Source organism: Zootoca vivipara, chromosome 2 (assembly GCF_965207765.1).
Source record: "Zootoca vivipara chromosome 2, rZooViv2.hap1.1, whole genome shotgun sequence".
NCBI lineage: Eukaryota > Metazoa > Chordata > Lepidosauria > Squamata > Lacertidae > Zootoca > Zootoca vivipara.
This window is the reverse complement of record NC_142584.1, coordinates 58991076-59004775: the sequence shown is the minus strand read 5'-3', so window position 1 is coordinate 59004775 and position 13700 is coordinate 58991076. Positions and strand designations below refer to the sequence as shown.

The 13700-nt window shown below is 42.5% G+C and overlaps 1 protein-coding gene across 1 annotated transcript; it reads left to right on the top strand.

Annotated features, from left to right (window-relative positions):
• Positions 1–111: 111 nt before the first annotated feature.
• Positions 112–12357, top strand: CBY3 (chibby family member 3). Its single transcript, XM_035108032.2, has 2 exons — positions 112–226; positions 11721–12357. The coding sequence occupies exon 2, from the start codon at positions 11775–11777 to the stop codon at positions 12264–12266; it is 492 nt and encodes a 163-aa protein (XP_034963923.1). The 5' UTR covers positions 112–226; positions 11721–11774; the 3' UTR covers positions 12267–12357.
• The last annotated feature ends 1343 nt before the right edge of the window (positions 12358–13700 follow it).

Below are 13700 nucleotides of genomic sequence, written 5' to 3'. Positions count from 1 at the left end.
TGTTCAGCCTGCAGTATGTAAGGCCTCGCTCATGCGCTATAGGACGGAACCGGCATTACTACAGGTGCCACAAAATACCAGCATTTGTAAGAACTCTGGCAACGCCTGCACCTTGGAACTCCCTGCCTATCGAGCTCAAGCAGGCACCTTCACTGCACTATTTGTTGGCGCCTGCTAAAAATATTCTTGTTTAGACAAGCTTACCCAGATGCATAAAAAAGTTGAGGTAATTTTAATCTGCATTAGTTTTAAAGGAGATGTGTGAATTTTTTCTTGATTTTATTGTTTTATCTTTTGAGAACTGCTTTGAGGGTTTCCCCACACACAATCAAGCGGAGTATAAATTTTACATAAATAAATCCATATAACGGTGTACAAAATGCACACATACAAAATTATTGTGTACCTTTGGGGCAGTTTCATCCACCTCTGTCTTTTAATTATTTTTTTATATTTTATTTTCATAAATGGACCAGCATCAGACAGTATTAATGCATAAATTTCATGGATTACAGTCATACCTCGGGTTAAGTACGCTCCAGGTTGCATACTTTCAGGTTAAGTAAACACTTCCGGGTTCCGCCGTGTGTGCATGCGCAGAATCGTTCTGCGCGTGTGCGCAGAAGCGCTCTGTCGGCCCTTCGCGCGTGCGCGCTATCACCACTCGGGTTAAGTACTTTTTGGGGTGCGAACCAATTAAGTACTTAACCTGAGGTACCACTTCTGGTGAACTGCTTCTGGTGAACGACTCTAGCCCAAGAAAGCTTATTCCATAATAAACTGGTTAATCTTTAAGCATACATATAGATATGGCTCCAAGGAAAATTACTAGTATAGCTTTACAATTTTTCTGTTTGGTATCTGCTCAGTTTTGAAGGAAAGATAAGTCAAACATCCATTTCAAGTGGGCAAACCAAGGAGAGCTCTCTTTGGGATACCTGAATACCCCACCTTCACGCCAGATGGCACTGTTCACAAAGGCACTGTCATTGAACAAGGTACATTGAACCAGTCCTTGAACCAAGTATCATTGGCACAGTTGAACTTTTTTGTTTTGTAATTTGGGTGTATCCAGATTTGACATGATAAGCTGATAATCACATGAGGAGCTAGTTTAAGAAACAGTGTCTTACCTGCTCTTCTTGTTTAGCACCCACATTTTTTTTATGCACTTCAGACAAATCAGATTTTCTTAACTGAAGTACTGCATCCTGCTGTTTGTGTCAAAACTAAAAAACAGACTACACATGTCACCCAGCTTCCTGTTGGAATTTTCATTGGAAGCTTTGTTAGGGGCAAAAACATAATGTCTCTTATTGTAAGTCAACAAAAGCAGGAGGCTTCTGAAGCCAGTCAAGTTCTAGACTTGGACTGGGTTGGAGGTCTTGGATTATGGAATTTGGCCTGGAAATCGAAAAACAGCTGCTGACAGAAAGTGGATAATAATTTAAATCACAGCATTTTAAAGCACGTTTAATAAGCCTGAGGCTCAAACAATTTATGATTTGTTATACAAATCTATTTATTTAACCAATGTTATCCCACCATTTCAGTAGTCCTGCAATGACAAAGTACCGTAGTTATTACAATTTTTTCTTCAGGGGTGGGGGGATATTTTAGCAGTGCTTCCAGAAGACTGTGATAAGGATAAGGTGGGTAGCAGCAGGCATACTGATTCAGTGTGCTTAGTATGTGTGCAAGATATATGAGACCTTTGCCAATTCTCATGGTGGTCACTATTAGATTGAAACACAGACGCGAAGATTAAAGGCATTAGGAATATGTGGTGTAGTCAAAACAAGGAGTTACCTAGAACTTGTTTTGCAAAACCTTGAATAAACCTGAAAGTTTATTTTGTAATGTTTAGTTAAACATTGTGCAACCAACCATGGGCATAGCCAAGATTTTGGGGTGGGGGGTGGGGCACAGTTTGAGAATACTCACATGGCCCATCAACAGACATTCAAACCCTATACCTCATGCTAATACTTGCCACTGGTACTAACGTATGTTTGTGCGGATTAAATTTGCAGGCTTTAATTAATCAACCAAAGCTTTGCATGGATATGTTTATCAAATATTTTAAGAACCAGTATAAACAAATACATAGCTTAGCAGGTCTCGAGTAAATCTAGCAGAGTTGAAATATATAAGAGTTTTTAATAGATAACAAATTGGATGATTAAAAAGATGTGGAATACGCGGAGTAGTAGAAAAGCAAAGGAACCAGGAAAAGGGTGGAAGGGAAGTCATATGGTATATGTATATATGCTGTATTTGGTACGAAGTTGTAAGTGGGATAGGGGGAGGCGGAGGGGGGGTTCTGTTTTTGAAAATGCAAACAGAAATTCAAACCCTATCCCTCTCATGCGAATACTTGGCACTGGTATACTAATGTGTGGATTAAATCTGCAGCCTTTAATTAATCAACCAAAACTTTAAGCACAGATTCAACCCTGCTTGATTATTAGGTGTGGCTGAAAACAAGCAAAACTTAAGTAATTTTACATACCTGAAGGACTGCCATTCTACAGGCTGTACAGATATCCTAGACTGAAGCTCCCTGAAGGGATAGCTTATTTGGTAGATCATGAGACTGTTGATCTCAGGGTACTGGGTTCCACATTGGGCAAAAAGATTCCTGCATTGCAGGTGATTGGACTGGATGACCCTAGTGGACCCTTCTAATTGTCCCTGCCATGTGGACCCTAGTAAAGGTAAAGGTAAAGGGACCCCTGACCATTAGGTCCAGTCGTGACCGACTCTGGGGTTGCGCGCTCATCTCGCATTATTGGCCGAGGGAGCCGGCGTATAGCTTCCAGGTCATGTGGCCAGCATGACAAAGCCGCTTCTGGCAAACCAGAGCAGCACATGGAAACGCCGTTTACCTTCCGGCTGTAGCGGTTCCTATTTATCTACTTGCATTTTGACGTGCTTTCGAACTGCTAGGTTGGCAGGAGCTGGGACCAAGCAACGGGAGCTCACCCCGTCACAGGGATTCGAACCGCCAACCTTCTGATCAGCAAGCCCTAGGCTTAGTGGTTTATCCACAGCGCCACCTGGGTCCCAATTCTACAATTCTATTATTCTAATGTGTTGAAGACCTTCTAGGTAGAAAAATGCCAGGTGAGTATCATTAAAAATAATAATAATAGGTTGGTGTATGCACAATTCATATGTATAAACATTCCTTCTAGACATTTTTCCTACCTATTGTTTTCTTATACTAACGTATACATTGAAAATCCATTTAATAAACTTTTAAAGAGGTAATTGGTGAACAGCCCCAGCATATAGGAGTCATGTGAGTCATCTCTTATTTTAGCAGTCCTTTTAGCATTAAACATTAAATATTATGTTAACAAAATAAGTTAACAAAAATGTATATTTTTAACAAAATTTAATAATTTTAACAAAAATGTATATTTAATGTAGATCAGTCTACATCCCAATCCCAAAGAAGGGCAGTGCCAAAGAATGCTCCAACTACCGCACAATTGCACTCATTTCATACGCTAGCAAGGTTATGCTTAAAATTCTACAAAGCAGGCTTAAGCAGTATGTGGACCAACAACTCCCAGAAGTGCAAGCTGGATTTCAAAGGGGCTGAGGAACTAGAGACCAAATTGAAAACATGCGCTGGATTATGGAGAAAGCTAGAGAGTTCCAGAAAAACATCTACTTCTGCTTCATTGACTACGCAAAAGCCTTTGACTGTGTTGACCACAGCAAACTATGGCAAGTTCTTAAAGAAACTAGTGGAATTCAGCCCGTTTAAAAACGGGCGCTAGAGCGCGTGTCTCGGCAGAAGCCGGGGCCGTGGCGCCACCTCCTCGGCCAGGACACCATGGGCGCCGCTAGGAAAAGGAGAGGTGGCGGGGCTCAGGCAGCCAAGGGGCGGAAAGGAGGCGGCGGTGGGTGGATCCCAGGGCCAGCGAGCCTACTCCTCCTCTTCCAGCAGCCAGCCAGAGGCTATGGCGACGCCCGTGAGGAGCCGCGAGGGGCGGCCGGAGCTGCCGGGAGATGGGAGGAGGGGGTCCCACCATTGTCGCGCTCCTGCTGCTGCTGCTGGAGGAGGAGGAGGAGGAAGGAAGGAGCCCGGAGCTCGAGGCGGCCTCCCCGGCGGCCCCCTCGGCTTGACGCCCGCCGCTCGGCCCGGGCCGCCCTCCTCAGCCCGCCGCCTCCTCAGCTGCACATGGCAGCGGTGACTCTGTCGCTTTCCCGGTGTCTCTGCCGCTTCCCCGGTGTCTCCGGCCCGAGTCCTGGCGCCGCTGCCTGGCCCGAAGGAGCCTCCGCCGGGGCGAAGGCAAGCGAGGCGCTGAGTTGCGGCTCTCTTTCCCCGGCGCCGCTTCCTGCCTTTGCCCCCGGCCCAAGAGGCGGCAGTTCCTGGCGGCTGCTTGCCGTCATGTCCCACCAGACCGGCATCCAAGGTACTGAGCCCCTTGGTCTGCTGGTCGTAGGGGGGGGGAAGGGGGCTAAAGCAGCCTCCTCCTCCTCCTTGCTCTTTAGCGCAAGCACACTGAGGCGCTTGTCCGGCCGGGAGCGGCAGTTGGCAGAGGGGTGGGGGGGGAGAGCGTGTGCGTGTGTGTGTACGTCGTCTCTGCTGTCCAATCCCTGTGTCCCTGGGGCCCATGCGCAGTAACCCAGGGACACACGGGACAACTGGACGCAGGGACAACTTGGACATTATTATATAGGATGGGAGTGTCACCTCATCTGTCTCCTGAGAAATCTCTATGTGGGACAAGAAGCTACAGTTAGAACTGGATATGGAATAACTGACTGGTTCAAAATTGGGAAAGGAGTACGACAAGGTTGTATATTGTCTCCCTGCTTATTTAACTTATATGCAGAATTCATCATGCAAAAGGCTGGACTGGATGAATCCCAAGCCGGAATTAAGATTGCCAGAAGAAATATCAACAACCTCAGATATGCTGATGACACAACCTTGACGGCAGAAAATGAGGAGGAATTAAAGAACCATTTAATGAGGATGGAAGAGGAGAGCGCAAAATATGGTCTGAAGCTCAACATCAAAAAAACTAAGATCATGGCCACTGGTCCCATCACCTCCTGGCAAATAGAAGGGGAAGAAATGGAGGCAGTGAGAGATTTTACTGTCTTGGGTTACATGATCACTGCAGATGGCGACAGCAGTCACGAAATTAAAAGACACCTGCTTCTTGGGAGAAAAGCAATGACAAACCTAGACAGCATCTTAAAAAGCAGAGACATCATCTTGCCGACAAAGGTCCGTATAGTTAAAGCTATGGTTTTCCCAGTAGTGATGTATGGAAGTGAGAGCTGGACCATAAAGAAGGCTGATCGCCGAAGAATTGATGCTTTTGAATTAGGGTGCTGGAGGAGACTTGAGAGTCCCATGGACTGAAAGAAGATCAAACCTATCCATTCTGAAGGAAATCAGCCCTGAGTGCTCACTGGAAGGACAGATCCTGAAGCTGAGGCTCCAATACTTTGGCCACCTCATGAGAAGAGAAGACTCCCTGGAAAAGACCCTGATGTTGGGAAAGATGGAGGGCACAAGGAAAAGGGGACGACAGAGGATGAGATGGTTGGACAGTGTTCTCGAAGCTATGAACATGAGTCTGACCAAACTGCGGGAGGCAGTAGAAGACAGGAGTGCCTGGCGTGCTTTGGTCCATGGGGTCACGAAGAGTTGGACACGACTAAACGACTAAACAACAACATTTTAATTCACCCCACATCATGAAACTTTTGGTTCCCCCCCCCTTAAAACAATAGTCCCTATGGGATTGTATCCATAAGCCATACTCAGAATAAAGCCACTCAAATCAATGGAGTTATGTTACCCATGTCCATTGATTTTAATGGATCTACTTTTAGTATGATTTAGCTGGATACAGCCTATCGCTTTTAAGTTTCAGCTTTAATGGGCAAAATGTGTGTTTTTGCCTCCAGAGTCACTATACTTTTATAAGCACAAAGCAGGTAATATATTCACAAATTAACTTTTAGTAAGCATCCAATTTACAAACAATAGCAATTTATACTCTACTATCAAGAGTGTTGAAGGCCTAATGAAATATCCTGAATCCTAGAGCTATAATTTCACAAGAATACAGGTCAGTATCTTGGATGCAGTGCATGTCATACTGAGCATCAATGTATTTCCCAGCATGTGAACAAATAGCCTGTGACAAGTGTGTGAAAAAAGCCTGCCATGAAACCCCAAAGTAGCAATGGAAATGAGTCTACTTGAAGCTACTCTTTGTGATGCAGATGTGTTACACAGGTTGCCATAGTAGCTGCATCCATAACAAAAGGGAGCCAGCTGCAGGGCAGAAGTAGGTCAGACTGGTCTAAATAATACTCACTTTGATCAGAAAAAGCACATCCAGATCAGTGAGGGAAAGAAGAGGAGAGATGGGAAGGCTAGAGACAAGAGTTAAGGATAGAAACCTATGATGTTTAAAAAAGAGAGAGAAAGAGAAAAGGTTTCTTGTTCTTTTCAGTCCAAGAAACAAATTCAGAGGCAACCTTTTAACTGGACATTCGTATTAAGTTTGTCTTAAGACGGATCTTAAACAGTGTGCAATTGGGTAGTAAACGGCTCAACTCCATTTTGTTTCTAGAGGGTCTAAATCCTCTCACAGTTAACAACCCAATGCAATGCACAGTTTACTTGAAGCATATCTGACTAAATTTAATGGGACTTCCTCCCAGGTGAGTGTGCACAGGTTTGCACTCCAATTCTCTTCTGACCCACTTTGGTCTGTGACCAAAAGATTTAGGCTCTAACTAGCTCTGACAGTGATTTGACTTTTGCGTAAGATTTCTAAGCATTCCCAAATAAATATAAAGTGTGGGTTGTACGTGATCTAAAGCAGAGAAGCGTCAGTCAGGAGCTATGGTTTTGTCCAAAAGCTGCTTTGCCTTGACCAGTTTTCTCCAAATGGGGCTTGCTTATAAGGAAGGGAATCCTAGGGCTCCTTCAGACAACCTGTTTATCCAGCATTCATCCTGATTTGGTAGCACAAAGCTTTCACAATGCTTAGACAATGCCTGGTCTTTGTTGTGTATTTTGTTCTGAATTGTTTATGGGGAACTTATATGATATTGAGCTTTCATTCTGATTTGCTTGTGGGGTGTTTACACATCTTCCCATTAATAATTTGTTCATCCACACTTTGCCCATTTCTTTCCAAACTGAAAAGTATTGATTTTTTAAAAATGGATTTGTCATGCTAGGGTGACTTCAGTCCACTTTGATTATGCAAAACTAAAGCTCCTACAAATTACTGAGAATGGTATTCAACTGAGGCCCAGTCTCCACTAAACATTAAAAGTATACTTATTGCCCATGCCACTTTAATCAATCATGACTTTCCTCCAAAGAATCCTGGGAAGTGTAGTTTTTTAAGGGTGCTGAGAGTTATTAGGGAATCCCCAATCTCCTCAAAGAGCTACAGTTCCCAAAGTGATTTAACAATCTCTCTTCCCAGGGAAATCTAAGAATTGTAGTACTGAGAAGCACATAGGGAGTCTGCTAATAACTCTCAGCATCCTTAGCAAACTACAGTTCCCGGGATTCTTTGGGGGAAGACATGACTGCTCAAAGTGGCATGATACCACAGATGAGTTTTACTCAGAGTATACTTCTTAAATTAATGGGCCTGACTTAATAATGTTAATTAATTTCAATGGGTCTACTCTACTCCATCCTGGTCTAACACTAAAGAAGATCCTTAAGGCCATGTAGGCAGCTGGAGTGACCAGTTCAGAGCTCCATGCATACTGAAATCCACATACGGTAGAGAAAACAAAGGTTACAACATGACCCATTTCATCTCAAGGCAGGAAATGATGACATGGGCTTAGCCTGATAGAACAGCTTTCTCTATAGTTTAACCTCTTCATGCGCTAGTTATATTCAGACATGCTGGAATCCTACAGATTGTTCTCTGGCTTACTCCATACATTTCCTAATAATGACCTTTAAAGTCCATATACCTTGAAGTAGTTGCATGAAAGCTACTATATTGTATGAAGTTGATTTTCAAAATGAATGTACTGTAGCTTCAGAGAGTTGGGACCTTATAACATGCTTTAAGCTTCTCAACTAAGTATCTTAAGGAATATACAGAAAGATTAAAGATATATGCAGGAAATATACTCAAAGAACATATTAATTGCTATATTTGCACAATACATCCTTGTGTCAAATATGAACCAGCAGCCTCCATTTAAAAAAAAATAAAAACTAAATTTTGCATTTTCAAAAATACATCTAACAGGAAACCCCCCTCCTGTCCAGACAATCCAATAATGTTATTTTTTCCTGTTAGGTAAGTAATAGGTAAGTTTGTAAATACTTCAGCCATTCATTTTGATCTCTCTGTTCAGATCAAGAGTATCTTGCATGTCTTCCTAACAGGTTATTCCAACGTGAACCATTTGTTGATAGTGACGAGTGGCAATACAGCAATCCTGTCTTTTCTAGCATGTTGAATAAACGTATGCCAAACTGTTCCAAAGTCCTCCTTGCCTTTTATATTCTGCAGTGCTCAAAGTTGTTTTGTCAGTTTCTCCATTCGGGCTACATTCCATACTCGACCCCACCATGTCTCTAAATTCAGGTTGGTAGCCGTCTTCCACTGTTGGGTAGTTACGGTAGCTACTAGCCGCAATCATCAAGGAGGTTAGGAAGTCTTTGAACATTAAATCTATACTGTCACCAGTAATGAACAGGTTATTGTGCAAATGTCCAATGTATTGATTAATGAATTAATTCTGAGTACTTTGCCCACTACAGGTGCCATATATGTAAATAGTTAACTCACCAGTTTGTTTTAATCAGCACAAGCTAAACACTGAGCTGATTGCTGACAGCAGTGAAGCACAGATATGCACATCAGGGTGTCTACTGCCTACAAAAATATGATTGGCCAAAGTAAGAAAAGTAATTGTGAGACACTGCAAACCACATGATGACATGAGGCAATCAACATGATGTCAGGCAGAATTTTTGCATGTTACTGAAAAAGCAACAAACAGATTATTTCCCATGCCCAACTTGTTCATTTCTGAGGTGTCAACAGAAGCAAAAAATTAAGTGACTGGTGAGCAGAGTATTTTGAGAAACGGAAGAAAATGTTTTTTTAATGGCTGGTGGGTGACCTGCCTCCATATGTTTGTTAGAAAGCCTTTTAATAGGTGTGGCAAGGTTGTGACTGGTTAAATTAGGAGAAGTGCCTCAGATAAAACAATGCATCCTTATTAAACTGAGATCCAAATTGCAGGCTGTAGCCAATGTTAGCCCTACTCAGAGTAGACCCATTGAAATATTGGCTAACATAAGTGAATAGAATATAGTTGACTTCAACCCTGCATTTCTTTAATATTTCCCTTAATCTTATTCCGCTGGTGCGTACATGTGCTAACTTCAGCAGCTCCTATGACTGCACTGAGTTCCACAGAATGCTGTACAGTGGGAAGACTGAATCTCTTCACACCCACCAGAGTAGCTCACTGATCCTATTGCCATGAAATGACATGCCAGGTGTTGTTGGACTCCATGAGCCATACATTGACATTTGTGTCAAGCTCACCAAGGTCTTGGCCCTAGTGCCAGTTGGCTTTCTTAGGGCTGGGGGGAGGCAAGTAAAGGGAAAAATTAATTTGTATGACTTTCTTCATTGCGGAAATGATCCAGGTCAGACTCATTTAACTTTTAAAATAAATTATCCAATGGGGTAAATGGTCTTCTCATGCTGCTACTAGGATCCATGTTCCAAATTCTATCAAGTTGTTGCATGGAGGTGCTAGTGATTTGAGCAACGGCAATCCTTCAAGTCAATGTTCTATTTTACATCAATCCCTTGCTGTTGTTTACGTGGAATAGGACTTAGGCAAGGAAGAGAAAAGGCGGGGGGGGGGATGGGAAGGTGCTGGTGATGTGACAATGGCACTGCCAGCCAGTGTGAAGCTGGGTGGTTATATGACTGCTATCTGTACAGGTAGTCATTAATAACATCACCCACTGATACTTGAGAGGAGATAGGTCAATGGCAGGGATGAAGAATCTTATTTATAATACTTCTATACCTGCCTCTCACCATAAGGTCCCAGGGCAGGTTACACTATAATTACATAATTAAAAAACAAGTAAAACAGTTTATTCAATGAGAAAAACAAGCCAAAAAAAATCCAAACAAAAGCAGCACTGTACTGTATAGACACTGTGAGTCACACAGAAATACTTGGAGTACAACATCCATTATCCCTACTGTGTTTCTGGACTACAGTTTCCATTATCCCTGACCATTGGGCATTCTGGCTGGAGCTGATACGGGCTGGAGTCCAACAACAGCTGGAAGCCCACAGGTTCCCCATCTCCCCATTGCAATACACCGGATAATAGTCATTCTCTTCCCCCTGATGGTTCTGTAAGGGAAGGAGCTGGAGGGTCCTCTAAACAGATACTTCTTACTAAACTACAATTCCTATAATTATTAGGAGGAAGCCATGCATGCTAAACTGGTATGAAACCAAAGTACAGTGGTACCTCGCTGTAACTGTGAGATATACTTACCGGTATGCCCCACCCCCACCCTGTAATATTGGTGGCAGGCACTAGTTGAATAAAATGTACTGTAATCCCACTGTATTTCCTCAGGTGCTGGAGCATAAACTTTACACAACCCAAATACCAAATAGTGTTGTGTTTACTCAATTTGTCCAAAATGAAATGGGGGCCACCATAAGGAAAATATGTATTTCACAAGCAATTGCTAACTTGGGGATCTTATTTCTATTACCAAAAGGACTGCCTCTTTCCACATGCTTATGACTAGGTATGATCCTCAATGAAGGGATGTCTGTGGGTCTCTCTACTCCCTGATGCTAGACGAGACATGATACGACTTGGGGTAGGTCCTCTTTCATTGCGGTGCTCCACATTTAGAACTTGCTTCCCAAAGGAAGTATTAAATTTTTGGCTGAAGACTTTTAAAAATGTGCCCAGGCTTTTAAATAGGTTAAGGTTGACTGATGGGTCAACCTGGCTTTTTTTTTTTTAAAGGGATTATATTAATCATTATCAATAATGCATCCCTTGGGAGGGTGTATACCAGAAAAACAATATATAAATTATTCAGATAAACAAATAAAAACTACTCTGAAAATTTATTATTCCAAAAATGAAACCACCTGGTTGTAAATATTAAGATCACAACAGCAAAAATAAGTGTTTCTGTAAAAAATTATTTAAATCAAGTCTTATTGACTAGTGATTTAAATCAAGTCTTATTGACTAGTGATTTAAATCAAGACTTACTAACTAGCGATTTAAATCGTGAATTAAATCGATTTGATTTAAATCAAATCTACCCAGGGTGTAATTATATCCCCTTCCGCTAGGAGGGGCAACATTTCGTTAAAAGGCCCAATGGCGAATAATAAATAAAAACACACACACCCCTTCTGCCCTGGTGTGCATAAACCAGAAGGGCTTAGGAAGTGGCAGGTTCTACACCACGGAAGCTCCTCACTATCACTTTAGTATTGCACTGTTTTGCAATAGTTGCCCTAACAGTTTATCTCCCTGTCATTCCTCCCCTCAATGTCATAGTGTGATATTGACTTTCTGCTTCTTGTTGGTTGTTGTTTTTTCATTTTAGCAATGCCATATACTGTAATGTCTCTGTAATACTGCACATGTTGGCTTTCTGTTCCAGAACTTTCTTCTGTAGGACTCTTATTGACATCCTCCATCCCTAGCTCTCCTCATCATGGAAACCATTTCTCAAATTCTGCAGGATGTGCGTGATTACTGGGCTGATCATTTTTCTCAAAGATTTCTACCCAGGCGGCCAACACTTCGCCAAACAACCTCTTTGTCCACTTACTATCTGTTGGACTACAAAACCCGGCAAGCTGAACTAGGGATGGATTACGGCCCTCCAAGTACTCAGCTGAACAAAGTCAAGTTTGTCTTCCAGGAGGGTGCGTGGCAGGGTGACGGTGTCCCTCCGCAGATGCCCTTACTACAGTTATATTCCTCTTCCTCTCATCATGATAAGGAATCACCTAACAAGGCCCTGAAGAAAGCAAACAAAGCTCTACTGGAAGAGAACAATTACTTGAAGCTGCAGCTTGAGCTGTTAATGGACATGCTGACAGAGACCACAGCACGACTACACTCAGTGGAGAAAAAGCTGGACATGACTTCATGGCACCCAAAGATTAGGAAGCCAAGCAAGGTGCTGATGCTCCGGTCTTAATAAACATCTTGGACCCAAGACCAGAGAGAATTGTATTTCTGAAGAAGTTTGCCTTCCCATGACCAGACATTAAATAAAATCTTGAAGAAAATGATTTTGTAATGGATTTTGTTTGATGGATCAATAATTTTTATTGTTCCATTCCCTGGGATAGCACATGGTTTTTATATTTTGATTGAAGGATCATAACTGAAACAAGCCACAAATATACCTGATCTCTTTTTCCTACTTACAATATCCTTGATAGAGCCCGCCTCTTAAAAGCCAACTTACATCTGTGATTCAAAATATCCTAGCCCATTATATGTTACCCCAACTGACAGGCTATATTTCACGGCTATCACTGAAATAATTCTACCGCTGAATTATAGTATTCTCTCCCATCCATCTCACACTTCATTTCTATGTACTGCAATGTGTAATCACAGAAGTCCAGAGCTATCAGAAACAATACATGAACTGCATTATAATGAACTGCATGATACTGTTTTTGACTGATTACTTGGATGAGATAGAATTGCTTGTGAAACTCCTTGAGCTGCTGGAAGACAATGCTACACCAATTTGGGCAGGGTGGGGGGAGAGAGAAATCAGACTGTCATCTCCCCAGTGCAAAGGGAGAAATCATGTGGGGCTTGGGGCATGGTAGGGAATAAATGGAAGTTAGCTGGAATCTTATGCTTACTGGTGGCTGGTGTTACCTCCAAGAATGAAATGTCACACATGCAAAAGAGGCAACATAATTTAAATTGTCTGAATGAAGTCAATGGAGAGCCACATACAACCAAATCTGACCTTTACCCTCCCTTTCCACCCCCACAGCAACACCAGAGGACAGGACTCCTAGTAATTCAGTGGTCAGTTACAGCACAGCAGCATGGATGCAGCAGGAGAACATTTTAATGTATCAAAATGTGCAGTGTGGGTAGAGAACTGGGAGTAAGAAGTGGGAACCATTTTTGATTGGGCCCTTTGCAAAAAGGTAGCAGCTTGCACAACTAACAAGCACACATAACATGATCATCATGGGCATAGCCAAGGGGGAGGGCTGCCCAAGTCAATCAATAAAAAAACTTAACTGAGGTTCTAACATGAAGCCTCACCCCCCCCCCCAACATAAATCCTGGATACACCGATGATGATGATGATGATGATAGGCAGATAGCACCCTAACCTAAAACACTTACTTGTCAGCAACAATAGACCACAGAGCAGGCACACAAACATTGGACCAATATTTCTTAGGCAACACACGATTACAAAACACCATGTCAGCCACAACATCAAGGGTTCAATCTGCTCATCTTCCAATGCGATATCGGTCAGCAATGCCTTTCTGCATTCTCTATGGAACAAACAGGCCGGTAAAATTATTACAGATCAGAAAGGGTGGTCTTTGGATATTCTGAGTTTAAAGGGGGGGCATTCTTGAAC

Excerpts from the sequence above, each read along its gene's own strand:
- CBY3 (XM_035108032.2), top strand. The coding sequence starts at position 11,775 with ATGGAAACCATTTCTCAAATTCTGCAGGATGTGCGTGATTACTGGGCT.